The sequence below is a fragment of the Panthera uncia genome, chromosome E1, assembly GCF_023721935.1.
Source record: "Panthera uncia isolate 11264 chromosome E1, Puncia_PCG_1.0, whole genome shotgun sequence".
NCBI lineage: Eukaryota > Metazoa > Chordata > Mammalia > Carnivora > Felidae > Panthera > Panthera uncia.
Window position 1 is genome coordinate 48829508 of NC_064814.1, and position 27306 is coordinate 48856813.

The 27306-nt window shown below is 41.4% G+C and overlaps 1 protein-coding gene across 3 annotated transcripts in view; it reads right to left on the reverse strand.

The window, feature by feature from the left end:
- Positions 1 to 3140: 3140 nt before the first annotated feature.
- The window catches only part of AKAP10 (A-kinase anchoring protein 10), an 83910-nt gene continuing 59744 nt past the window's right edge, over positions 3141 to 27306 (reverse strand). For 2 of the 3 annotated variants that reach the window (XM_049638068.1, XM_049638069.1), the window contains 4 exons: positions 24032 to 24114; positions 20492 to 20544; positions 19794 to 19889; positions 3141 to 9798 (listed from right to left, as the gene is read on the reverse strand). In XM_049638068.1, the coding sequence (XP_049494025.1) occupies positions 9793 to 9798; positions 19794 to 19889; positions 20492 to 20544; positions 24032 to 24114 (238 nt within the window). In that variant the 3' untranslated portion in view covers positions 3141 to 9792. The remainder of the gene's footprint in view (positions 9799 to 19793; positions 19890 to 20491; positions 20545 to 24031; positions 24115 to 27306) is intronic. The other variant, XR_007459368.1, reaches the window with a different exon arrangement.

Genomic DNA, 27306 nt, shown 5'->3' on the forward strand with positions numbered 1-27306 from the left:
AACAATCATCTCCATTTCTACAGGGGCCCAGAGAAGTGAGGGAAATACTGAAGATCCCACAGCAAAGAGGCAGCGCAACAGGGAATTGGATCTTTTTCACGCAAGTAGCTCGGGGCAGATGAGCTCTGGCCTCCCTGGTGCGGCTTCTGCGACTAGCCAGAGGTTGGGCAGGTAGGGCAGTTCTCAAACTTTTTCCTCTCAGAACCCCTTCTCACTCTCCTGGTGGATCTTGCCCTTTGAATCTTTGACCTATGCATGCTGCTGTGCCTCACGCATTCGTCATTTGGAAAATGTTGGTTCATTGGGTTATCCAGATCTTCCAAATGTTGGCACATTTCACCACGCAGGATCAAAAAAAAAAAAAAAAAAAAAAAAAAAAAGTCAGGGGCGCCTGGGTGGCTCAGTCAGTTAAGCATCTGACTTTGGTTCAGGTCATGATCTCGAGGTTTGTGAGTTCGAGCCCTGCATCGGGCTCTGTGCTGGCAGCTCAGAGCTTGGAGCCTGTTTCAGATTCTGTGTCTCCCTCTCTCTCTGCCCCTCCCCCACTCATGCTGTCTCTCTCTCTCTCTCTCTCTCTCTCTCTCTCTCAAAAATAAGTAAACATTAAAATTTTTTTTAATCACATCTGTTAGTCAGCTCTCAATAGAAATGTCCTTTCTATTGTGAGCTATCAAGTTCGCAGTGGTTAATATTGGTTTTCCAAAAGTCTAAATTTTGCTTGAAAACTCAAATTTTATCCTTGGCAATAAATACTGTCAGTATTGTCTTCTCAAAGCCCTAAAGGCTTGCTTCATTCATTTTTCAGAAAATGCCTTTTATGTATTAAAAAAATTTTTTTAAGGTTTATTTATTTTTTTGAGAGAGAGACAGAGCATGAGTGGGGGGTGGGGTAGGGGGCAGAGAGAGAGACACAGAATCTGAAACAGGCTCCAGGCTCTGAGCTGTCAGCACAGAGCCCGAGAAAATGCCTTTTAAATGTCCAAGTCTCTGGGGGCGCCTGGGTGGCTGAGTCTGTTGGGTGTCAGACTCTTGGTTTCAGCTCAGGTCATGATCTCATGATTTGTGAGTTCGAGCCCCAGGTCAGGCCCTGAGCTGCTGGCACAGAGCTTACTTGGGATTCTCCCTCTCTCTCTGCCCCTTCTCTATTCGTGTGTGTGTGTGTGTGTGTGCACATGTGCTCTCTCTTTCAAAATAAATAAATATTTGAAAAAAAAAAAATAAACACCCAAGTCTGAATAACCAGCTTGTCTGGTCTTTCACATATTCCATGACCACAGCGGCCAGTTCTGCTAACAAGTCGCACGATTGCCTAAGTGCTTGTCCTGCAGGCCACGGTCATAGTCACCGTGCAGAAGTGCTTTATGCATACTTCCCATTTTGTCCCACATGCGATTGAAAAACATGTGTTTGAAAAAAAAAAAAAAAAGAAAAACATGTGTTTGAGATTTAATAAAACTAATAATTGTTTCTGCTTCGCCAAGGACATTCTTATGGGAAACTGGCTTTTTTTTTTTTTTTTTTAAATGACAAGTCACACAGTGGTGAAGAATACAATGACCGCTGGTAGTTTGGTGTCACTGTCTAGATTCCTGCTAAGATTCCAGAAGTTTCACCATTGTTTCTGCATTATCAGTGCAAATATCCACACGGTGCAAAGAGCGATTAACGTCTTTAGTGTTATTATGATACATAATTTTGACCATGTAGACCTCCTGGAAGGGTCTCAGGACACTCAGGCGTCTGTAAGTCAGACCTTATGAATTGCCGGACGAGTGTATCTCAACATCAACCTCTTGCCAGGAGCAGAGACCTCCTTTAGCCCCTAAGGCACAGGAAGACTTGGTTCTGAATCTGTGCACATAGGCCTGGAAGGCCATTAGCTGGGCCTGATTCATTTAGAGCAAGCCCCCCACCCCCCAGCATCTCCTGAGCCATGTTCCTCGGGGTCAACCCCAGGCCTTTCCTGGGAAGAGCTTCCTCACATCTGGTGAGACAGGCCCAGAACCAACCCCCCATGACACCACATTGGATGGTGTGTGAGGATGTGCTCAGAGCAACTCAGACGGACAGGGCATCAGGGAAGGGTTCTAGAGGAGGAGGCAGGGGAGGAAGGGAGCCAGCCTTCAGAAATGAGGACTTCTTTATGTGGAGTTTAGAGAAGGGCATTTTAAGTTGTAGGCGTTGCTTGAGCAAAGGCACGGGCTCAGAGGGGTAAAAGCCCACTGAACAAAGGATAGAAAGGGGTAGGTGTGGTTTAAATTCTAGTGTGGAGCGTCCAACTTTGGCTCAGGTCATGATCTCACTGTTTGTGGGTTCGAGCCCCACATCGAGTAGTTCTGTGCTAACAGCTCAGAACCCGAAGCCTGCTTCGGATTCTGCGTCTTCCTCGCTTTCTGCCCCTCCCCCACTTGTGCTCTCTCTCAAAAATAAATATTTAAAAGTAAAAATTAAAAAAAATAAAGTCTAGTGTTCCAAGATCTAGGCAGCTAGATCAGTCAGCATGTTAAATGTTAATTAAGGAACTTGGGAGTTCATTAATGATATAGGTGATCTTAGATTTAAGGCAAATCCCTATTTTCCTAATGAAAAGATTGTTAAAAATCAAGGGGTCAATCCGGATATTTAAACTTTTAGGAATGTTGATGAAATAGGCAGATGTCTAATCATAATATCTAATTTATTTAGTTACACATGCATATTTAAAATAACATTATATACAATGATACAGTAATACAAAATATTGCCCCCCCCCCATTCTTACATTTCAAGTAACAATTTTATTCCAACTCTCTACATGCATCTTGGACATCAACGTCTTCGTCATATCCAGAGCCACAGTGTCTTGAAGTACATTATCCTTCAACTGCATCCAAGTTGTTTGAGCTGCAGCATTTTAAAATACTTATCTGACATCGTCATTGGAAAGTTTGATCCAAGTCACCACGTGAGGGCAGTTCTTGCCCCACCCCCAACTTATCGTGTAGGCGCAGGTTTGTAACCCTTACAAGGAAAGTAGTCACTTACTGCTTTTGGAATTGCTCTTTGAAAGGCTGGTTTACAAAACCTAACTCTTATAATAGTGAGGGCATACCCCTCTGGGATAGTTACTAGGTTTCTTCCCCCCCCCGCCCCGCCCCCTTTTCACTCATCCCAATGGGAGGAATCTAGAACTGTACTTGCACCGTTTGGGATTATGGTGGGCTAAAATGTGAGGAGAAGCCAGAGGTAGAGCAGTTGACAGGAGGTGACAAAATCTAGTGATGGGTGTGACTGAAGAGTAAAATACGTTCTTGAGAACGAGGAAGGCCAAAGAACTCTAAGCTGGGTTGCTGGGTGGGTCATCATCATGGACAGTGGTTTCTTGGGGTGGGAATGATGCGGTGATGAGTCAAACACGTGGCGAAAGATAGCCAGGAGTGTTCTGGAGCTGGGCAGGTGGCAGAGCTGAGAGCACAGCCTCCCCATGTGGCAATGGGGGATGTGGAACAAGGATATGGACACAGCCCTGGCCAGCAGCGGGCAGTCGTGAACCATGCCAACATGAAGTCGTGGTCCAGTTGTGGGGTTAAGGGGGAGGAGTGGCCTGCATGTGTTGGGACTGGGAAGAAACAGTATCTTGAGGAAAGAGATACGTGCAGAATGCACATGTTCTGGAGGAAGATGGAGATGATCAGGAAGTCTGTGGCTCACAAAGAGGGGTCCCCCTAGACTGCCCCCGACAGATGTCCCGCTCTCTCTCCCGTAACACTCATCACGTGAATTACCATTGCCTTCTAGGCTGCAAGGAGGGGTACTGCTTGTACCCCCAGTAACTGAAACAGGCATATAACGAGTCCTCAGGAAATATGTGCTGAAGGAAGAAATGGGGAGGAGGGAGGGGAAGAGGGGAAGAAAGGAAGAACAGGTACCAGTGTCCTACGGGAGGGACTTGACAACGAGGGCAGCAAGGGAGAGAGAGACAGGTCAGGAAAGTCATGGTCAAGACCTCAGAGGGCAGTCGGCATCAAGGACCTGGGGGAAGAACTGGAAGAAAATGGACCAGACAGGGATTGTGCTCTTGGGTGGGATGCCAGCTCAGTCTCAGCCCTAAGGGAGCATGTCAGGTGCACTGTCCCCAGCAAAGGCACAGCGCATGGCGGGGCAGGGGTGGGAGCTCAAGACCAAGGGGGCGGAGACTAGCCTATGGCTTTACCCCCAGGGGGAGACTTGCCTCGATGGTCTCAGACCTGCCCAGTGACTGAGACAGTGGGGTGGCGTTTGCGGGTGCTTGGCTCCGACATCTGAAAGTACTAAGAGATGCGTGTGCTTGTTTTGGTGAATCATGAGTAACAAAGACTCAAACTGCGTTTCTGTGTAGCACGGGCATTTCCAATAACGGAATGAAAACATTCAGTTCCCAATTTACAGGAAAAGACTTAAAGGCAGTGATTCTCCAAAGTCAAACGTCTGGTCTCCAGAGCAGAATAGCGTCATCTAGGAAGGCGTTAAAAATGCGAATCCTCAGCCCTTGCCCCAGACCTACTAAATCAGACACGGGGTTAGGCCCAGAAATCCATGTCTTAACAAGTTCTCCAGGGGATCCTGATGCACGTTACAGTTTAACTACTGCTTTCAGGTAACGGACGGAGTGTTTTCCGTTTTAAAGCCACGATCCCGTTTTCCTAGAGCATCTATGCCAGGCTTTCGTCAGCACGAAGCAACAGCAGCACAATGAGAGAAGAGCCCGTGACGATTTACAGGGGGAGCAGAGCAGTGGGGAAGCGGGCAGTCTCACCGCCTGGACTCGCTTCTTCCACCTCTGAAGCCTCCGCCCCCCTCGTACAAGGGCAAGTAGGCACTTACCTTACCAGCGCCTGGCACAGTGTAGGCATTCGCTTGTGCCGGTTACGGTCATTATCGTTAAAGTCGAACTCAGAACGAGCAGACTACCTCTTGGAGTCGGCTCGATAGGTTCTTCCAAGGCTGGGATTTTATATCACGTGCATGTAATGACTTTACACTAGCTTTTGTGTTTCTGTTTCTAAGAATTCAGTTCCCGAAACTCTGCACAGAGCCCCATGGGGCTCAGACTGATCCTTTGGCCTCTGCTAAGCCTACCCTACTTAGACTTGCTTGATGGCCTCAGACGTCAAGGTGCCCACTCCTTGTTGTCAGCCCGGTGCTCCGTGGCAGAGCGACCCCTCGTTGGGCCCCCTTCAGCCTGTGGGTCTCTTTTAGGGGTCGGGAAAGCCTAGTGACTTCCTGCAGGGCTTTGTAAGGAAAGGGTGTTAAATCATAGGCTCAAAAGGCAATCTTGAGTCAAAAAATCCCAGCACACAGTATAGATGGAAGCTTCCAGCTTCTTATCACCTCCTCGGTAGAATGGAAGTGGCAGGGGGCTCACAAGTTTGTTTTATTCCCCTGTCCCTGCACTGTAAATAGTGCCTGGCACTTAGTAGGCATTAAAATGCTTCTAACTTCGCGAACATTTGCTAAACCAGGGGCTCTGTCATTAGAAGGAACAAAGGCTGTTTGTCAAGATGAGGAAATCTAGGGTCTGGGTGGAGCCCGCTAGGTTCTGATGAGCACACAAGGCTGGGCCCGCCACTCAGAGCTACACATAGTGTGGAGGCTGGCACTGTTCGGCGAGGGCCTGTCCTCGAGGGGCATGGCGCAGAGGCCTCTTGCTGTGGTGCAGGCAGGGGCCAGCTTGGGACCATTTAGGGGTGAGCCTGAAGGCACATTCAAGATGGGGGACTCATACCTGAAGTCAAAGGAAATGCCAGGAGCTGAACTCAAACTCACTTTTTCTAGGCACCTTGCCTGCCCAACATAGGCCCCAGGGGCCCAGCTACCCCAGCCTGTGCTCACGAATAGTCCCGTAGGTGCCGCAGCGGTGCCTGGGAGCAGTGCGCTACCACTCTTCGGCAAGGGGCTTCATTATTCCAGGTGAGTTCAGATACCCTCACTGTGCCAGAGCAGGCAGTTTGGAGGGAACAGGCTGAGGATAAATTAGTTGCATAAAATTACTAAGGCAGAAATACTCACTACCCTGTGTGATAGGCAAGCAAGCAGATGAACTTCTCTCTCCCTGAGCATGGATGCCCTCCAGGCTTCTGCTCATACCGATCCCTCCAACACTCTCCGTGGCCACTCCCACCTGCCCAAGATCCATACAGTACCATACTCCTGACTCCGAACCACTCTCAACCCTGCCCAAGCAGAGACCCCGCAAAGGCCCACGGTGCTAATCTGTAAGTGGCCTCCTAGGGTGACTCTTAGTGGGGGTCTCCTAAGTTGTAAACTTGAGGGTTTTGCTGGGATTGACTCCTACTTATGGCTCCAGCCAAAGGCCAGACATCTTGTCTTGTATGTAGAAGTGGTCAGCATTGACCTGTTTTTGATAATCACTGCCCTCCCATCATTTGAAGCTTATTAATTATGTTACTCATTGATAGAAATGTCCTCTATTTCTGGGTTTATTATAGTTGTTACAAGCGGGGATGGTGCTTATCCTTTGGAGGGATGTTGGGAAGCAAGAGGCGGCCCTGGTCCGGAAGGCCTGAGTTCTAACAGGGACTTAGACCTCCCCTTTTCCTAGGCCTGAGTAACTCCTCCCTATATAAATGAGGGAGTGTCTTTTAGCTCCATGAGTTTAGGATTCCATTTCGAGAATTCACAAAATGACCAAGGAAGGTTTACGAAAGAAGAATGCTCCAGAATTCAGTGGTACTTTGCAAACACACTGAGGACACGATCATGAGTAATTAGAACAATCTGGCAGTACTTTAGTCAAGGTCCTTTTGGTCGCATGTAATAAAAATTCACTTCAGACGGACTTTTGAAAAGCCAAAATGCATTCTAAGGATACCTGAGGGATTAGCAGAGTTCACAGCAAAGATGGAGAACCAGATCCAGAAGCCAGCCAAGTCCTCGAGGCCACTGGGGTGGCCCCTCTGGCCCACTCGCACTCATGTTTCTGTATTTCTATTTTAAGCCTCTCTGCTTGTCATGCGGTGCAGCTCATGGGTCCCCGCCTTCTAAGCGCCCCATACCAGCTGCAATCCCAGAGGGTCACTCTCCTTCCCCTTGCAAAACTGTTAAGATAAAGAATTTTCTTGGGCCTGTTTGGGTCAGTTCAACCCTGGTCTAATCAACTGGTGTGTGGGGGAGGGAGGAAAGGGAAAAGGTCACTGTGTGCAGACATGCCAGCGTGAGTCAGGCGGGTATCCCCCAAACAGTGTCGTTAGAGAGAAAAGGTCAGCTGCTTCAGCAGGTGCTCAGCTAGCTGTACTGAAATAAGACAACAAAGAAGATTGTAATTTTCTGCAATCCAGAGTGACCTTCCCCTCCAAATTCTTACTGAACTAGTCACAGCTCCAGAAATGGACACTGCCTCCATTTCATAAAGCTCTACTGAATGTTGAAACCCAAGGAGAAAAAGCGGCAAAACGTTGCTCCCTGCTTTATCACTCATCACTGGACTCAGTTGACATTTGCTTTTCACTTTTCATCAAATCTTACAGGAGTGATTGAAGACGTGGTAAGTTACAGAAGGGACCACTGCTTTACTAACACCTCTTCTTTCTTAACGATTTGCGTTGATGTCAACAACATGATACGGATGGGGTTCAAATGATTCCTTGAACCTATGAGAGCCTGCAGAGGCAGCATATTTTGTGGGCGCGCTGCATAGAGCCTGGAGCACACTGTGTGCTCAATGTTATATCGCATCCCATTCCAGTTTTAAAAGAAGTCCAAGGGTCTACTTCCCATCAAATATTAACTCTGCCTAGTAACTTCAGGCCACAATCTGCCTCTGTGTCCCACAGCAGGTGGGGCAGAAAAAAGTAACCAAGTCTCAAACTTGCTACTCTTCTCTGTGTAAGAATCTTACAACCACCGATGTCTCTAGCTCGGAAGCACAAAATGTATACAAAGGACTATATACACTCTTAACTAAAAGCAGTAGTTTAAATTAGCCTGGAGTCTTACAGAAATTGTTATTCCAAAACATGCAGAGGCAGCAAGAGTCACCCAAAACCACATTTTATTCTATGACCTTTATATTGCTTTTCTCTTACTTAAAGGTTGAAGCAAAGTGAAAGGATGGCAACATTGTGTTAAAAGAACAAAACGAGTTAGTCACAGCAAATACACCTAATAAAACCTCAGGTCTATGCCATTCACTCCAAACACAGGGCTCAGTCCAGGAGTGGCTCGTGTCTGGGTTTTTGTAAAGCAAACGGAAATATTTGGAAGAATCAACACGTTTCAGGAGAAGAGCCACGAGTGCCCTGAAAGCAGAAAGTTGACACCATTTTAAATATAATTCATATATATATATTTTTAAAATCAAACACAATTAAATAGAATATGGGTTAAGTACATGAATACTTCGCTTTAGAAGAATAACAGTGGTGGTACACAGTACCAAAAACTTATACACAGCCTTTTGCTTCTTCTGTCGATGAAACAGTGTGCCTCTATACAATCAAATATTGCAATGGAATAAAATCTCTATTCATTCAAGACTTTCTCAAGGACAGAGGTGATTAATAATTATATATTTATATATATATATATATATCTTTTTTTGTTTTCTTTTTTGCAAAGTCTGAGCAAAAGCAGTAACGCCTAAGAGAACGTTCCTTCCCCTCAAACAGTCACGCGCAGCGAGGAGGTGTTGGCACCGTCTGGCCAGTGGAGTGTGCTCGCCAATGGGGCAGGCCTGCTGACGGCGGCGAGGTCCGGACCCGGTAGCCGACTGAGTGGAAGGGCAGGCAGGGGGTCGCCTACTATCCGAAAGACAGAAAGCAAAAAGGCCACCAACTGCACAGCGGAGAAGGGGGAGGCAGCCGAGGCTGGGTGCTCTTCCCGCCCCCAACCCTTGCTTGTCAATATTCTTAATTTACAAAAAAAAAAGAAAGAAAGAAAAAAGAAGAAACAAAACAAAAACCGCATAGTCTGGGAACAAACATTTTGTCCAAGGTACCACAGGGGAAACGGGAGTGGCTGTTACTGTACATTCCTTCCCACACGTATTCTGAAGGGAAAGTGAAGTAACCTGGAGGAGTATTCCAGAAGAGCAGGTCCTGATGCGCAAAGCAAAGGAGACTCCTCTTTTTTGTTAGCAGGGGAGAGCCTGGTTTTCAGTATACTGCATTTTAGGAGCAATTAAAATGTAAAAAGTGTATGCTGTCACCACAGGGAAGGACGATGCCACTGAGATGACCTATCAGCTGGCTTCCTCCCAAATTAATGCCTCTGCGAATGCACAATGCCGCTGAAGGAAAACAACCCGCTAGCACCACGCTGCCTCCCTGAGCTGCCTGGCTCTCGGAGGGGCTGACTCACCTGTTGGTTTAGGAGGCCAAAGCAAAGCACTTCTGGTACCTGCTTTATGATACTTTTAGGGATGGGTTACCGCTACAGAATGGGCATCGGGTATCCGCTCTGCGCTTGTCTGCCTCCCACAGTATGTGGTCCCTGTCTATTCCAGTGGACTAAAATTCTTTCGTAAATGGGTTATTGCCATTGGAAAGCTATTAGTTTTCTAGTAATGTAAACAATACCACTTTGTCTCTTTATGACTTTCACTGTGTGAACATCATGTGCAGCAAATGTCTACATGTCACTCTGCTTAGGATGGAAGTCTAGGATTGTCTGCCATTCTTTCTTGGGAACAACAGTGATATATTCGTGAAAAGAAATACAGTGCTTTGTCTTCATTGGCTGTGTTGAAGAATCCAACCAAAGGAAAAAAGTTCTCTTATTTTTCAAAAGCAGATTTCCTTTATCTCAGGTCTTGAGTCATAGCTGAAAAAAAGAAAAAGAAGAAGGTAACGTACATTTCTACAGCCAGTGACATTATTACAGATTAAGAAGGGAATCAAAACCTAGTGTTTACTATATACCAGCATCCAGGACAGCCAGGATTGGACCACAGCCACTTGAGGCAGAATACCAGAACTACCTTTATTTACATATGAATGAATGAATGAATGAATGAATGGATGGATGGAAGCTTTAAAAAGGTCAAGCAACTCACCCTACCATTACCTAACAGGACTAGACTGGCAACCAGATTTGCTTTTATCTTTCCATTTTGGCACCAGATTATTAGAACGAAATATCTACCTTTTGACAGAGTAATTCTGCTTCTAGCAATTAACCCAATAGCATACTTGTAAGAGAGGGTAAAGACTTCTATACACAGACATTCATTAAAGTACTGTCTGTAACAGGAAAAAACCCCAAACAACTTAAATGACGATCCTTAGAGGATTCACTAAATCAGGAGAGCCATAATACAGAATACTCCAACACCTTCAGAAAGAGAAAAAGAACTCTGACCTCGCCTCCTAAGACCAAGATCTTGAGGCTGAGACCCCTGTACTCACAGCTCTGGGGAGGGAACAAACATCCCGGGGAGACAAGGTCTTGGGGACAGATACACATGAAATAACTCAGTAATGCCGTGAGGTAGTTCACATTACATTCCCAAGTACGTTTCATAGACACGCGCAGAGTAGGCGATTCCGAGCACAGAGGCATCAACACAGGCTAGAGGGAGGCTGGGCACTCCTTCGTGGAAGCAGCTCACATTCATATAATCATAGAATGAGAATCAGAAAGAGATCTTATGAGACTGTCTTGTCCAATTTTTCTGACCTACTGATGAGGAAATGGGGATTGGAAAGGAAAGCAACTTGCAGAAGGTCCCACATGTTCACTAAAAGTGGACTGAAGAAGTTCTGTTAGCCCAGCACTTTCTCCATACCAATACACTGCTGATCCCTAAAGGACACACAGGATGGTCACCTTAGCCAGCCAAAGAGAAGGCTAGCGAGCTTAAAAAACAAAATATAGGGGCGCCTGGGTGGCTCAGTCGGTTAAGCATCCGACTTCGGCTCAGGTCATGATCTCGCGGTCCGTGAGTTCGAGCCCCGCATCAGGCTCTGTGCTGACAGCTCAGAGCCTGGAGCCTGTTTCTGATTCTGTGTCTCCCTCTCTCTCTGACCCTCCCCCGTTCATGCTGTCTCTCCCTGTCTCAAAAATAAATAAACGTTAAAAAAAAAAAATTAAAAAAAAAAAAAACAAAAAAAATATAGCAAAATAGACGTAATATTTTAAAAATGAAAAGCACATGATAATAAAATCCGAACATACAACTCAAATAAAAAGCCTCAATTTTAAATACCTGCTTTCTAAAATGGTGTTGAAAAGAACATTTTCACGTTGTCAAACATTTGATCATCAACGATAATGGGGAATCACAACTTCATACACCTTTATCTTGCTCTTTGTTATTTTAGGTTTGACTGAGCCAGTGGAGATAGACAAAAATTACCACCCTTACACAGAAAAAAGGATGGAATCTGCCACAGTGAACAGAGCTTTGGTGTGAAATGGCTCAGTGTGAAGTTCAAAATTAAACCAACCTCTGGTAATGATAGTGCTTGGAGTAAAAGTTGGCAAGGAAAGGGTGATGCTGGACCTAAATTTCAATTCAAGCCCTCCAAACTACTGTGGGTTATACGGGGTGTCATCTGAACGTATTTGATTCTGATTCCTGATTTTTGCTAACATAAATAATAGAGGAGTCATTTAATGCCTTCATAATGAACATGAGCAGATATTCTCCTCTCGCATTAAGTCTCTGTGATCAACTCAAGTTAGGGAAAGTAAAACTGTTGAAAAAACTGGGAATGTTTGGCTTGAGGAGAGGACTGGGGGGTTCGCTATGTGGCTGCCTTCAACTTTCTAAAGGTTACCTGCATGGCTTCTCACAGGTACTACTAGAACTAGCTGGAGAAGCTACTGAGAAACAGTATTAGCTTGTGGCAAGTCAGAATTTCCTAACCATTACAGCTGCGGGCCTCCAGATAAAGATGGAGAGTTGATCGCACTCATTCAATTCACTCCTTCCTAAAATAGCAGTTAAAAAAAGAAAAAGAAAAAGAAAAAGAAACAAAAATTCACACAAGTGGGGAAAGTGAGAGAAGAGGCAGAACAAACTTGCAGAAGCTGGAAGCAAATGTATGAGCGGTAAATGACTTAGCTGGTCCAAAAGACTCAATCCTAAAAGGAAAGGGGAAAAAGTGGAGAAGCAACCTGATTTACAAGGCAGAATCCCTCAAAGTCCAGGAATTGGTGGCACCAGTATGTCTCGTAAAGGGAATGGGGGCTGGGTACAAACACAAGGATTTCTTAAAAGCCTGTTTTGGAAGTTAGTAATCTACAGCTATTCTGCAATTCTGCTCAACCAGCCCCTGCCCTGAAACCAATCTCAGCAGAAAAATCTGAGATTTCTTCTCTGAGCAGAATAAGACAGAGGGTCTCTGGGCTGACCTACACCAAACATGACCAAGTACACGGATTCTGTCCTGAAAAGAAGGGGATTAAGGAGAGGTATAAATAAGAATAATGAGAATTCCCTCGCTTTTTCCCACTTGCCTCCTTGGTAGCCTGGCCTTCATCCTCCAGGCTGGAGACTGCTAGTGTTTTCTCTGGAAATATGATCAGCCCAAGAAGAAAACTTAAATTTAAAAAAAAAAAAAAAAAAATCTGCCATCAGAGTTTCCCAAGGAGATACCTGGCTAGTATATATTTCACTTTTTAAAAAGCTGCCAAATTGTTTTTCAAAGTGGCTACAGCAGTTTGCATTTCCACCAGTAATATGGTAGGGTTCAAACTGCTCTACATCCTTCACCTGTCAGTCTATTTTAGCCATTCCATTAGGTCTGTAGTTGTGTACCATTGTGACTTTAATTTGCATTGCTCTCATGACTAAACATGTCGAGCACATCTGCATGCGAATATCTGCCATCTGTGTATCTTCTCTGGTGGAATGTCTGTTTACCTTTCGCCCATTTAAAAAATATCAGATTGTTGGGCTTATTATCGAGTTTAAGGGTTCTTTATATTATTGTGGATACAACCCCTTTCTCAGACAGTTGTTTTGCAAATATCACTTCCCAGTCTGTAACCTGCCTTTTCATTTTCTTTACAGTGTCTTGACAAGTACAAGTTTCTACTTTTGATAAAGATCAATTTAACGCTTTTTCTCCTTTATGGCTCATGCTTAGTATGATCTAAGGAATCTCTGCCTAACCCCAAATCACAACGATTTTCTCCTACGAGTTTTACTTTTAGCTCTGACATTTAGGTCTATGATCCATTTTGAGCTGATTCTGTATATGCTATAAGGAACAAGGTTCGCTCCCCACCCCACCCCCACATAGATATATATATGTAACTGTAAACTGTAAACTAAAAAGACCATCTTTTTACCATTGGATTAGCTTGCACATATGTCAAAAGTCAATTGACTTCATATATTTGGGTTTACTTCTGCACTCTCTACATGTCCCAACAATCTATATGTCTACCCTTATGCTAATATCCCTCTGTCTTAATCATGCAGCTTTACAGTAAATGTGTCTAGGCAGTGTTAGTCTTCCAATTTGTCTCCCTCCCCACCACGTTTCTGGTTGTTGTTGTTGTTGCTATTCTAGTTACTTTAAATCTCCCGATAAATTTTAAAATCATCTTGTCAATTTCTACAAAAAAGCCTGCCGGGGTATTTACTGTGATTGTACTGAATCTATCAGTAGTCTTGGATAATCTTGTACAGAATGGAGAGTATAGTCAATACTGTATTACATATTTGAAAACTGCTAAGAGAGCAGACCTTAAAAGTTCCCATCACAAGAAAAAAAAAAATCTGTTAACTATGTATGCTGATGATGTTAACTGGACTTATTGTGGTGATCATTTTGCAATGTACACAAATACTGGATCACTATGTTGTACACCTGAAAAGAATATAATGTTATATGTCAGTTATACCTCAACCACCACCATCACTATCCTGGGTTGAAAAAGCACCTTTAAAAATTTTTTTTTTAATTTATTGAAATCCAAGTTAGTTAATATTTAGTGTAATAATGGTTTCAGGAGAATTTAGTGATTCATCATGTATATGCAACACCATGCTCATCCCAACAAGTGCCCTCCTTAATGTCCACCACCCATCTAACCCATCCCCCCTAGAAATGGCTCCTTAACAACACTGAATCTTTTGATTCACAAACATGACTTATTTGTTTTTATTTAAATCTTTAATTCTGCTCAGCTATAGTTTATAATGTACAAATATTATACATATTTCATTAAATATATTCCTAAGAATTTCATGTTTTGGGATGTTACTGTAGATTGTATCGTTTTTTAAGTTTCTATTTCCAACTGTTAATTGCTAGTATATAGAAATGTACTTCATTTTTGTATATTAACCTTATATCCTTTAGCACTGCTAACCTTAGTTCTAATAGCTTTTTTGTAGATTCCTTCAGATACTACTATCCAACAGTCCTTTCTGTGATAATGGAAATGTTCTGTATTGTGCATACATGGCTAGTCACGACCATACTGGATAAAGTAGCCTTAGGAATTTCTATGTAAGTGATGAGGTCTTCTGCAAAGAAAACCAGTTTTACTCCTTCCTTTACAATCTATAGGTCTTTTCTTCTTTGCCTTTTTGCGTTGGCTAGGACTTCCAGTGCAAGTGTCCTTGCCTTTTTCCTAGAATCATGGAGTCTTTCCCCATTAAAAATGATGTTAACTGTCAGTTTTACCAGGTTTAGGGTGTTCTGTTCTGTTCCTAGTTTTCTGAGAGTTTTGTCATCAATGGCTGAATTCTGTCAAATTCTTTTTCTGCATCTATTAAAATGATCATATGCTTTTCTTTTTATGATGCGTAGCAGCAACTGGTTTTCAAATATCAGAGCAAACCTGCTTTCCTGGGATAACTCCACGTGTCATGGTGTTCTACTCTTTTTATATATTGATGATTGGTTTCCTTATATTTTTGTCAAGGATTTTGCATGTATGCTCATGAGAGATACTAGCCTGTAGTTTTTTTTTCCTTGTAATGTCTTTGTCTAGTGTCAAGGTAATGCTAGCCTCATAGACTATGTTGGGAAATATTACTTCTTCTTCAATTTTCTGGAACTTTGTCTAGAATCAGTATTATTTCTGTTTTATTTTTTGGGCTTGGGGTTTTCTTTGTGGGAAGGAAATTCAATTTCTCTCCTCTACCCTCCAATTTTATTGCTATGATGGACATAATACTGTTTAAGTTTAAAGTATATAACATGATAATTTGATATATATAGTGCTTATTACATCTATCACCTCATATAAACAGCTTTAAAAAAATAGTAAGAATACTTAAGAACTACTCTATTAGCAACTTTCAAGAAAATAATACAATTATTGTTAACTATAGTCACCATGTTGTACATTAGCTCTCCAGAACGAATCGATCTTGTAACTTGAAGTTTGTACCCTCTGACCAACATCTCCTCATTTCCCCTACCCCCTCCAGCCCAAGTCCCTGGCAACTACCATTTTTGCTGTTTCAAGGAGTTTGACTTTTTCAGATTCCACATATAAGTGAAATCACACAATATTTGTCTTTCTATAGGTCTGACTTATTTCACTTAGTAAAATGTCCTCAAGGTCCCTCCATATCGTCACAAACGGAAGGATTTCATTTTTTTTTTTTTTAATTTTTTAAAAAATGTTTTATTTATTTTTGAGACAGAAAGTGACAGAGCACGAGCAGGGGAGAGGCAGACACAGAATCCGAAGCAGGCTCCAGGCTCCGAGCTGTCAGCACAGAGCCTGAAGCAGGGCTTGAACTCACAAACCACAAGATCATGACCTGAGCCGAAGTCAGACGCTTAACCGACTGAGCCACCCAAGTGCCCTGGCAGGATTTCATTCTTTTTGATCCATTCAACCATAAATGAACACTTAGGTTACTTCCATGTAACACATTTAGGATTCTTGCATAGGATTCTAAATATGCAATGAACATGAGGTGCAGATATCTTTTCGAGGTAGTAATTTCATTTTCTTCAAATATATACTCAGAAGTGGTATTGCTAGATCTATACGATAGTTCTAATTTTAGTTCTTTGAGGGACCTACATACTGTTTCCCATAATGGCTGTACCAATTTACGTTTCCACCAATAGTGCACAAGGATTCCTTTCTCCTACATCCTCGTTAACACTTGTTACTGCTTGTCTTTTTGCTAACGGTCATTCTAACAGGTGTGAGGTGATATCTTATTGTGGTTATGATTTGCACTTCCCTGATGATTAGTGATATTAAGCACCTTTTCATGTATCTTTTGGCTGTCTGTACGTCTTCTTTAGAAAAATGTCTTTCCAGGTCCTTTGCCCATTTTTTAATTTGAAAAAAATTTTTTTGTCTGCTGAGTTCCTCATATTTTATATATATATACATATATATAACGTATCAATATGATATCATAAATATAAATATATTTAACTCCTCAAATTCAATTTGATACAGCATTATTCAGGTTACCATTTCTTATTGAGTTTTGGTAATTTATATATTTCAAGGAATTTCTCCATCTCATTCAAGCTGTTGAACTTATTAGCGTAAAGTTGTTCATAATAGTTCACTAATATCATTTTAATAACTTTAGGATCTGTAGCGATGTCCCCTTTCAATCTTTGTATTGGTGATTCATGTCTAATCTTTTTTTCCCCCCTCAATTAGTCTGGCTAAAGGTTTATCAATTTAATCGATCTTTTAAAAGAGCCAGCTTTTAGGGGCGCCTGAGTGGCTCAGTCAGTTAAGCGTCTGACTTCGGCTCAGGTCATGATCTCACGGTCCGTGAGTTCGAGCCCCACGTCGGGCTCTGTGCTGACAGCTCAGAGCCTGGAGCCTGCTTCGGATTCTGTGTCTCCCTCTCTCTCTGACCCTCCCCTGTTCATGCTCTGTCTCTCTCTGTCTCAAAAATAAATAAACATTAAAAAATAAATAAATAAATAAAGAGCCAGCTTTTGACTTTTCTCTATTATCTGCCTGTATTCTATGTAATTGATAATCACTTTTTAATTTATTATTTCCTTCTTTCTTTGGGTTTAATTTACTCATTTTTTTAGTTTCAGGTAGAAGACTGAGACTTTTTTCTTGTCTAATATAAACATTTAATGCTATAAATTTCCTTTTAAGAACTGTGTTAGCAGTATCCCACAAATACTATGCTGTATTTTCATTTTAATTCAGTCCAAAATATTTTTAACCTCTATTTTGATTTCTTCTTTGACTAATAGGTAACTTAGAAGTATGTTATCTAATCCCCAAATATTTGGGGAATTTTCCACATATCTTTCTCTGACTTCTTGTTTAATTCCTTTGTGAGGAGAAAACAGATTGTAGGATTTCAATCTTTCAAAATGTACTGAAACTTGTTTTATGGCCCAGAATATGGTATATCTCAGTCAATGTTCTATATGTAGGCCAAAATAATGTGTATTCTGCGCTGCTAGATGCATTATTTTCTACAAGTCACTTAGGTCAAGTTGGTTGACACTGTTATTCGAGTCTTCTAAACACTGTTCTATTACTGAGACAGGGCTATTGAAATCTCCAAGAGTCATTATGGATCTGTGTATTTTTCCTTGTAGTTCTATCAGCTTTTGCTTTATGTGTTTTCAAGCTCTGTTGTTGGATGCAACATTTAGGATTCTTTTTTTTTTTTTAACGTTTTTTTTTTTTTTTTTTAATTTTTTTTTCAACGTTTATTTTATTTTTGGGACAGAGAGAGACAGGGCATGAACGGGGGAGGGACAGAGAGAGAGGGAGACACAGAATCGGAAACAGGCTCCAGGCTCCGAGCCATCAGCCCAGAGCCCGACGCGGGGCTCGAACTCACGGACCGTGAGATCGTGACCTGGCTGAAGTCGGACGCTTAACCGACTGCGCCACCCAGGTGCCCCTAACGTTTTTTATTTTTTGAGAGACATAGACTGAGCACAAGTTGGGAGGGTACAGAGAGAGGAGACACAGAATCCAAGGCAGGCTCCAGGCTCCGAGCTGTCAGCACAGACCCGACGCAGGGCTCGAACTCACAAACTGTGAGATCATGACCTCAGGCAAAGTCAGACGCTTAACTGACTAAGCCACCCAGGTGCCCCCACATTTAGGATTCTTGACGTCTTCTTAATCAACTGACCTTTTTATCATGTAAAATGTCCTTTGTGCCTGGTAATATTCCTTGTTTTGAAGTTTACTCTGACTTGTAGTAATATGGGCAGTCCAAATTACTTTTATTAATGTCTGCATGGTATATATCTTTTCCATCCTGTTACTTTTTAAGTCTCTATATTTATTTATTTATTTATTTATTTTCAACGTTTTTTATTTATTTTTGGGACAGAGAGAGACAGAGCATGAACGGGGGAGGGGCAGAGAGAGAGGGAGACACAGAATCGGAAACAGGCTCCAGGCTCCGAGCCATCAGCCCAGAGCCTGACGCGGGGCTCGAACTCACGGACCGCAAGATCGTGACCTGGCTGAAGTCGGACGCTTAACCGACTGCGCCACCCAGGCGCCCCTAAGTCTCTATATTTAAAGCAGACTTCTTACAGATAGCATCTGTCATTATCTAATCAATCTCCGATTTAACTATTTATTAATTTTTTTCAATTTAACTATTTAGACCATTTACATTTGATATGACCACTAATAGGATTTCACTTAAACCTACTATTTTGCTCTTTGTCTTCTATTTGTCCCATGGATTCTTTCTTTCCTTTTCCCCCTTTTCTTGAGTTCTTTTGTATCCAGTAATTTTTTTGGTATGGTTTCTATAGATTATGTTTTTCTTCTGATTGTGGGTCAAGTTTTTCTGCTTCCTTGCATACCTAGTAATGCAGTGGATGGCAGACATTGTTACTTTTATACTGTTGAGTACTGAATTTTACTGTGTTCCTTTAAAGCGGGCTGGCCTTTGTCCTGTCATGCAGTTGTTATTTACAGAGCAGTTTGATCCTTTCAAAGGTTGCTCTTCAGTTTGGTTAAGGGGCTTTACTCTAGAGCTTTCTGGTTTTTTTTTTTTTTTTTTAAAGATTATTCATCTATTTTGAGAGAGAAAGAGAGCTTTCATGTGCGCACAAAAGAGCGGCAGAAAGAGAGAGGCGGAGAGAGAATCCCAAGCAGGCTCCGTGTTGTCAGTACAAAACCCAATGCAGGCTCGAACCCACAAACCATGAGATCATGACCAGAGCCTAAAATCAAGGGTCAGTGCTTAAACAACTGAGCCCACCCAGGTGCCCCATACTCTAGGGTTAATTGAGCTCCAGCAGTAAGGCATAATGTTTCTGAGGAACTACCCAATGCCTTGTCCATTACAAGACCTTGGTTAGTAGGGGTGGGACCTATTCCTAACCCATGTTTCAGGAATTAATTTCTGTTATTTTTTCCATGGCCATGGGCATTTTCACCCAATACATGTATAGATCAGTATTTGGCCAAGCCCTTCAAGGGACCTCTCATAAAGAGAGAAACTCTGGAGCTTTCTTTCTGTGAAGCTCCTTTTCTGGTATTCTTCTCTATGACTTCTAGCCAATTTAGGTTATCCAAACTTTGACTTCTAACTCCTTAATTCAGCAACACTATGAACTCAATTAAGGTCTCCCCTCCCTGCACTTTGGAAACTGCTTCTGGGCAGTGAGCTACAGATCACCTTCATGTTACCCTTATTTCAAGAATTACAGACCTCTACTGCCTTTTGTCCAATATCTGGAACTAGCTGTTTCACTTAGTTTGTTTTCTAGTTGTCCATGATGAGAGGGCAGTTTCTACAGCAGCTAATCCTTCAAAGGCAGAAGCAGAATCTCCCTTATGCCCTTTTTTAATATCTGGAATTTAATTCTTTCCAGTTTTTATACAAGCTAGATCAGAACACAGGTCATTCTTACCTTTGTAGACCTCTCTAAGGGCTGATCATATTGTGCCTGTTGCATAACATCACTGACTATCATTTTAGCAATCTTCCAAGCTAGCTCTTCTTGGGCCTAAAACAACAACAACAAATCATTTCAAACTGTTGATAATGGTTATTCATTAGAAAAGTCAAGACTTACATTATCAGTGCTCTAAACACAACTGTATATGATAGGACCTGGGCCACCCTTTGGCTATGCTACATTAACATGCTATTTGTTCACTGTCTTCTAGGGTGAGCTACTGGGTACCCAACATCATGACTATTTTCAAGTTAGATGATCAAAACATTTTTCTTTTTCCACTCACATCTCTCAATGTACTTAACTAACAAGTCAAAAAGCAAGCCTCCTCTTCTGCAAACAGAAGAAGTGAGGAAAGAAACATTTGAGCTTTTTGTTTCTATGGATGCCTGATGGTTGATGGAAACTTGGAGGTATGGATATTTCTCAGTGGCTAGAGTCTCTGAACTAAAAGATCCTGCACTGACCCCACAAGGCAATTGTTAGATACTAAAAAGGGCCCACCCTTTCTTGTTACCTCCTGGATAAGGGAGCAATGATGTGCCATGTTGCTTAAACGTGGGAACTAAGGAAAGAGAAAACCTGAAACTTTACTCAGACAAAGTGCCACTTATAAACAGGAATTTCTTTACACTGAAAGTAGAATTTACCTCATCAGTATTTCCTTGCACCCATTTCTTCATAGCTTGTGAGAACATGGATCCTAGTAAACAAAACCAAAATTGAATGTAGATTTCATGCACAATTTTACATTAAACAGGTGCTCTTATTCAAAAGCTATTTCCAGAAATGGATATTTTTTTTTTGTACACTCTCATCTAAAACATTAAGGAATATTACCGTTAATCAAAATTGATTATCTCCATTAACAAGTATTTAACTTGCAAAAGACTTTTGAAAATCTGTTTCAGAGTTTTGGACTTTTCTTCTATTCTCGTCACTTAATAAAAGTATTATCGGGGCGCCTGTGTGGCTCAGTCAGTTAAGCGTCCAACTCTGGCCCAGGTCATGATCTCATGGTTCACGAATTCAAGCCCCAGGTCGGGCTCTGTGCTGAGAGCTCAGAGCCTGAAGCCTGTTTCAGATTCTGTGTCCCAGAATTCTGTGTCTCTCCCTGCCCCTTCCCTGCTCATGATCTGTCTCTCTCTCAAAACTAAAATAAAAACATTAAAAGAAAAAAAAGAAACTATTCTCTAGTGTTAGATTTTCAGCTAATATTAAGTGAACAAAAGAAAACCATGACTAGGATTGGTCTTAGATAAGAGTCTAGCGGTACGTCAGGAGGTATCAATCTACTTGTCATATATCCACATTTTTTAGACCAGCTCCTATACAAAAGGGCTTCCAGTAAAAACTACACTGTCACATGCTCAATCTCTGGTCTGTATAAATTGGCTGATTAACAGCAGAGTTTTAAATGGCCATGCTCTGTCCAGGCCACAGCACACCTCAACCCCCTAGGAGATACACACAAGCCTATCTTCGTATAGGTAGGTACTCGGGTGCTGGGGAATCACCAAGACATAGACTAGCCACTTTTTCCATTAATGAAATACATAGCTTATCCTTTCATTAACACAAATAAGCTCCTTTCCAACTCGGCCTTAAATCAAGCAGTTGGTAGATTATTTCTTAGGCAAGGTACTGATTAAGTCAATGACTGGATTAGAACTATATATAGCATTCATGAAAAGTGCAAAACCTGCATCCTTTCCCTTGATAATTTTTAGTATTAGCTAAAAGTCTGAAGACTGGTCTACTTCAACTTTACGGCCAACCAGTCAATAAAGCCACAACATTACACACTCGGCCTAAAGTCTCAAATGGCTGTTGAATTGCCCAATGCACTGCTCTCTCTTCAGGCTAACCCAAAGAGCCACACTGTGACAGTCTCCTACATGTTTAACACCATCTCTCCTTTTCAATGCACCCAAGTTTGGCTCCTTTCTGTGCCTCCCCTCCCCTTTTAACACGGAACTTCTCCAGGACCCCATTTCCAGCCTTCTTTTCTCCTTTGACAGATCTTCTCTGGGGCATCTCATCCCCTCCTGTGGCCTTAACTTCCTTCAAAATGCAAATAATTAAAAAACTTGACCTTGGGCATTAAAATTCATGGACTTAGAAATTGTCCTACGGTATCTCACAATTAACATGTTCCAAATTGAACTTGTCTGTTCTCTACCTACTCTTTTTTTTTTTTTAAAGTTTATTCATTTATTTTGAGAGAGAGAGAGAGGGAGAGTGTGCAAGCAGGGAAGGGGCAGAGAGAGAAAGAGAATCACAAGCAGGCTCTGCACTGTCAGTCCTGAGCCTGATGCAGGGCTTGATCTCCTGAACTGGGAGATCGTGATCTGAGCCAAAATCAAGAGTCTTGATTTCTTGCTACCTGAGGACAGTGTAGAGCCCTTGCTGGCCAATACCCCACAGAGGCTGTCTAATACTTCCTCTACTCCAAAGCTACCAGTCACTTCTTCTTTGTACTCATTTTTTACCAATAAAATACACTATTAGACTCTAAGTTTCTTAATGGCAGGATCTGTATGTTCTAACCTGCCCCGTGAATAAGAGTGCACAGAGGCACTACGAAATTATTTACTGAATGAACTGTGCAGACTTCTTTCTGTCTTTGTACTTTTCCCGACTGTGTACCTCAGGCTTCTCTGGCAAATTAGGAAATAAAATCAATTATTTAAATAAACTGATAGGGTAAAATAGGTTAACAGGCCCTTTTTGGGTCTAAATGATTTCAACAACTGTTGCATTTTTTGCTTACTCTGTCAATGTATATCTGACCCAAAAGTAGATTGCTCACCAACACCAAGATCATTCCTTACTCAAGTAGTAGTTGAATTAAAAAATAAATATAATACAGGCACCTGGCTGGGCTCAGTTGCTGGAGCATGTGACTCTCGATCTTGGGGTTAGGAGTTTGAGCTCTACGTTGGGGGTAGAGTTTACTTAAAAGTAAATAAATAAATAAATAAATGGAATGCAATCCTATTATATTCAATAGGAAGATTAATAATAGCTCTTAATTTTAAACACATTTCTCAAAATGGGACATTTTCTTCTTCTTTTTTTAAAGTTTATTTTGAGAGAGAGAGAGAACGTGGGAGGGGCAAAGAGAAAGGGGGGGAGGGGGAGAGAGAGAGAGAGAGAGAGAGGGAGAGGGAGGGAGAGGGAGGGAGAGGGAGAGGGAGAGGGAGAGAGAGAGAATCCCAAGCAGGCTCCACAGTACCAGTGCAGAGCTCGATGTGGGGCTCAAACTCATGAACTGTGAGGACACGATCTGAGCCGAGACCAAGAGTCAGACACTCAACCGAGACATCCAGGTGCCCCTGGAACACTTTCTTCTTACAAATTAGTGTCTTTTACTCAAGACAATACTGTCAATCCAATCACACTGAAAAATTTCTAGATCCCAAGTGAATGGATCCACATTGGTTTTTAAAATCTTCCTTGTAAACCAATTGTTTGGAAGCTGAAATCAGTCACAAATAATGTACTTGTCAAAAAAGATTTGTGTTTAACTCTTGCAACTAAATGAGCACTCTCCAGGTGATTTTAAATGAAGGACTTGAATTTCAACCTCTTCATACTTTTCACATATATATCATGTATTTGAAATTTCAGCAAATTAGAGGAAATTTAATGAATTAAAGGGTCTTGAGATAAACCTCAAATCCAACCTGGACTGGGTATTCACCATTTTTGTTTTTTAAGATTATTTATTTTGAGAGAGAGTGTGTGAGCGAGTTGGGGATGAGCAGAGAGAGAGAGAGAGAGAGAGAGAGAGAGGGAATCCCAGACTCCGCACTGTCAGCACAGAGCCCGATGTAGGGCCTGAACCCAAGAACCATGAGATCATGACCTGAGCCAAAGTCAGACTGACTAAGCCACCCAGGTGCCCTGGGTATTCACTATTTTAAATAAAAAAGTGAAAAATATTTTTTCATGCAGATGTGCTTTCTGGAATGGTAAAGCAAATTCAATACCTTTCATTCAGAGACTGTACAGGGATGTGATTACACAAAGCCCTTGTGCTCAGCTGTGACTACAAACACAAGGTGAGAGAGAAGGCAATTATTTCATAAAATAAACTGTTTAAATCTTAAATGATCCTTCACTTACAGTCACTGACTAATGTGAGCAAAGGCTTAATTAACAGGGAGTATGAAAACACCACAAACCTTTTGATTTCTTCACATCAGGTTCAGGCTCAGATTCTCGGATGAATTGCCCCAAGTCACTTACTCTTCCAAATGTCATCTTCCTAAATAAGTACAAAAAGAAAAACATGATTTCTAATGATCAATACCAAATTAAGGAAAGAAAAATTCCACTCTTAAGCATCTCATTTAAATGTAGGAAGCTAAAAATACTGTGTCATGTTATTCAAAGCAAGGCTTATTTTATTTTATTTATTTATTTTTTTTTAAGCAAGGCTTATTTTAAATAGAACTGTCCCCTAAAGAAAGCAAAATAATCTTTAATTCAATGTAATTCCATTCAAAATCCCAGAAAGGTTTATGAAACATGATGGGTTAACTGGTAGCTCACAATTCTAAAATTCATATGGAAGACAAAAGGCATAAGAATATCCAAGATAATTTTGTAAAGGAGATAAAAAGGTAGGAACCTGTCTTAGATCAAAATGTGTATTACAGAGCTAGAGTCTATAGAGCTAGAGTCATTATATATTACATATAGTCATTATATATGCTATAAAGCTACAATAATATCAAGCAAACTTGAAAGGCAAAGAACACAGTGAAAGACCTTATTTAACAGATTACTAATCAATAATGAATATTCAAAAACATAAAGAATTCCAACAAGTAACTAAGAAAGACAGAAAAATGTAAAAAGGAGACGAATAGTCACTTCACAGAAGAGAAACCTGAACGACCAACAAACATGCCAAAAGCAACTTAATCTCAGGGGCAACAATCCAGATTGGTAAAAAATCAAACATCTGATGTTATTTAGTGTCAATAAAGATACGGGGGAAACGAGTATCTTCCTTAAGGGGGGGGTGGGGGGGGAAGAATGCAAAACATATAGCTACTCTTAAAGGGAAGCTGGTTAACGGGCGCCTGGGTGGCTCAGTCATCAAGCATCTGACTTCAGCTCAGGTCATGACCCCATGGTTTGTGAGCTCGAGCCCCATTTTGGGTGAGCAATGCTTCTCTCTCTCTCTCCTTCTCTCTGAGGGACTCTCTCTCTCTCTCTCTCTCTCTGTGTGCCCCTTGCTCACTCGCGCCCTCTCTCTCTCAAAAAAATAAAGAAAATAAAGGTAAACTGGTTAAGATCTATTAAAATTTAAAATCTGCCTCTTGGTACAAGGAAGTATATAAAAGTAATTCTTTTGCCATTCTGTGCGTAACAGTGAAAAATTGCAAACAACTTGAATATTCATCAATACCCAAAGGGCCAAACAGTGGCCACAGTTATGAGCTATAATTAACATTTTATATGGAACACTACATATAGTTAAAATGAGGTAAATCTGTATATACTACTATAGAAAAGTCTCCAAAACTTACTGGACTGAAAGCACAAGGTACCAAATAGAGTGTAATATCGATTACATAAAAATAAGCAAGCAAAAATACATACTATGATGTCACAGTGATTATCCTGAGTAGGAAGGGGAGAGAATAAGCTCTGGTGTGGGATCAAAGGGGACATCAGCCTTATCTACACATTTAATTTTTATAGGAGATTAATGTATTTGTAATTAAAAGAAGAAAAACAAACTGTGACGCCCATGTATTATTTCACTCGGGCCATGGTGGGTCTTATTTTAGGGTTATCCTTCCCAGTAAGTTGTCATTTCACATGTGCTTGCAATACACCAACAGACAGAAATATGTCTGCCTTGAGAAACATTTCAGGAGGATGCCAAAACCATAAGACTAAAAACCAACACTGAAAACTATCTTTAAAGATGAAGAAAAGTTGGGGGGCGCCTGGGTGGCTCAGTCAGTTAAGCGTCCAACTTCAGCTCAGGTCATGATCTCATGGTTCATGAGTTCGAGTCCTGTGTTGGGCTCTGTGCAGAGCCTGGGGCCTGCTTTGGATTCTGTGTCTCCCTCTCTCTCTGTCCCTCCCCCATTCATCCTCTGTGTGCGTGTGTCTCTCTCTCAAAAATAAATATTTTTAAAAACTAAAAAAAATTTTTTTAAAGATGAAGAAAAGTCATTATTTCTCTATTTCTGACCCATTTTATATATTATCTGTTAAAATATATTTATTTTACACACACAGCAAAAAAATTACAGAAGTAAAACATCTTGCAATTGACAGACTGCTTTAAGTCAGGTTTTAAGTAAATGAACTAACAACGATTCCTTAAGAATAAATATAATCTTTGGGAATTAAATCATTTAGGTTTATTGTCTACCATTTCCTAAAAGAAGAGATAAAGATCACCATATTGATGCAGCTAAAGCATGCTTTCTGAAGACAATATGGTCCCACAGCTTTAATTTACTTCAAAGTACATCCCACGACTCCCTGGTCTCCCAAATATCACTGTTACTTTCTGATAAACTCAATTAAACATGTTGAAATCCCTTTTTATGGCATTGCCGGGACTGGGGTTGGGTCTGAGTAGGGTAATCAAGACTTTACACAGGTTTATATGTTAATCAAGCCATCTTTAGAGAGGAGGAAGTGATTTTGTGATCTGATCTGTGGTAAAGGTCAGCAAATGGTATATGCTAGGAATTGATGTCTTTTTGTTACAGGATAAATTAAACATCCAATTCTTAATTAAATACAAAGAAATAATTTTATTCCATTTTCAAGTATTAGTTACACAGTATTAGTCACTGTACTTTACTTTTGCTTTTAAGACAGACTTTGAAATAGCTAACATACTAACCAAATGAAACATGGAAGAGATACAGCCTAAAACCTGTCAGATAAACATGATACTCATCAACCTTGTATAGCATGGTGGAATGATGACGGTAATGACATTTATGGAGTGTTTACTAGATATTAGGCAAGGTTTTAAATGCTTTTTGTGTATTACCTCATTTAATCCCCCGAACAACCCAATGAAGCAGTAATATTTTTCTCAATTTAGAAATGAAAAAACTGAGACACCAAGAGGTTAAGTAGTTTTCCAATAAGTGGCTGAGCCAAGATAAAAACCCAGGAAGTCACTCCTGAGCCTTCACTCTTAACCATGGTCTACTGCATACTCTATATGAGTAAGTGCTGGCTATATAATAGATGAGAAACAATTTTTAAATCTTAATTGTTTTTAATGTTTGTTTATTTTTGAGACAAAGAGAGATAGAACATGAGTAGGGGAGGGACAGAGAGAGAGGGAGACACAGAATCCGAAGCAGGCCCCAGGCTCTGAGCTGTCAGCACAAAACCTGATGCGGGGCTTGAACTCATGAACTGCGAGATCATGACCTGAGCCCGTGTCAGACGTTTAACCAACTGA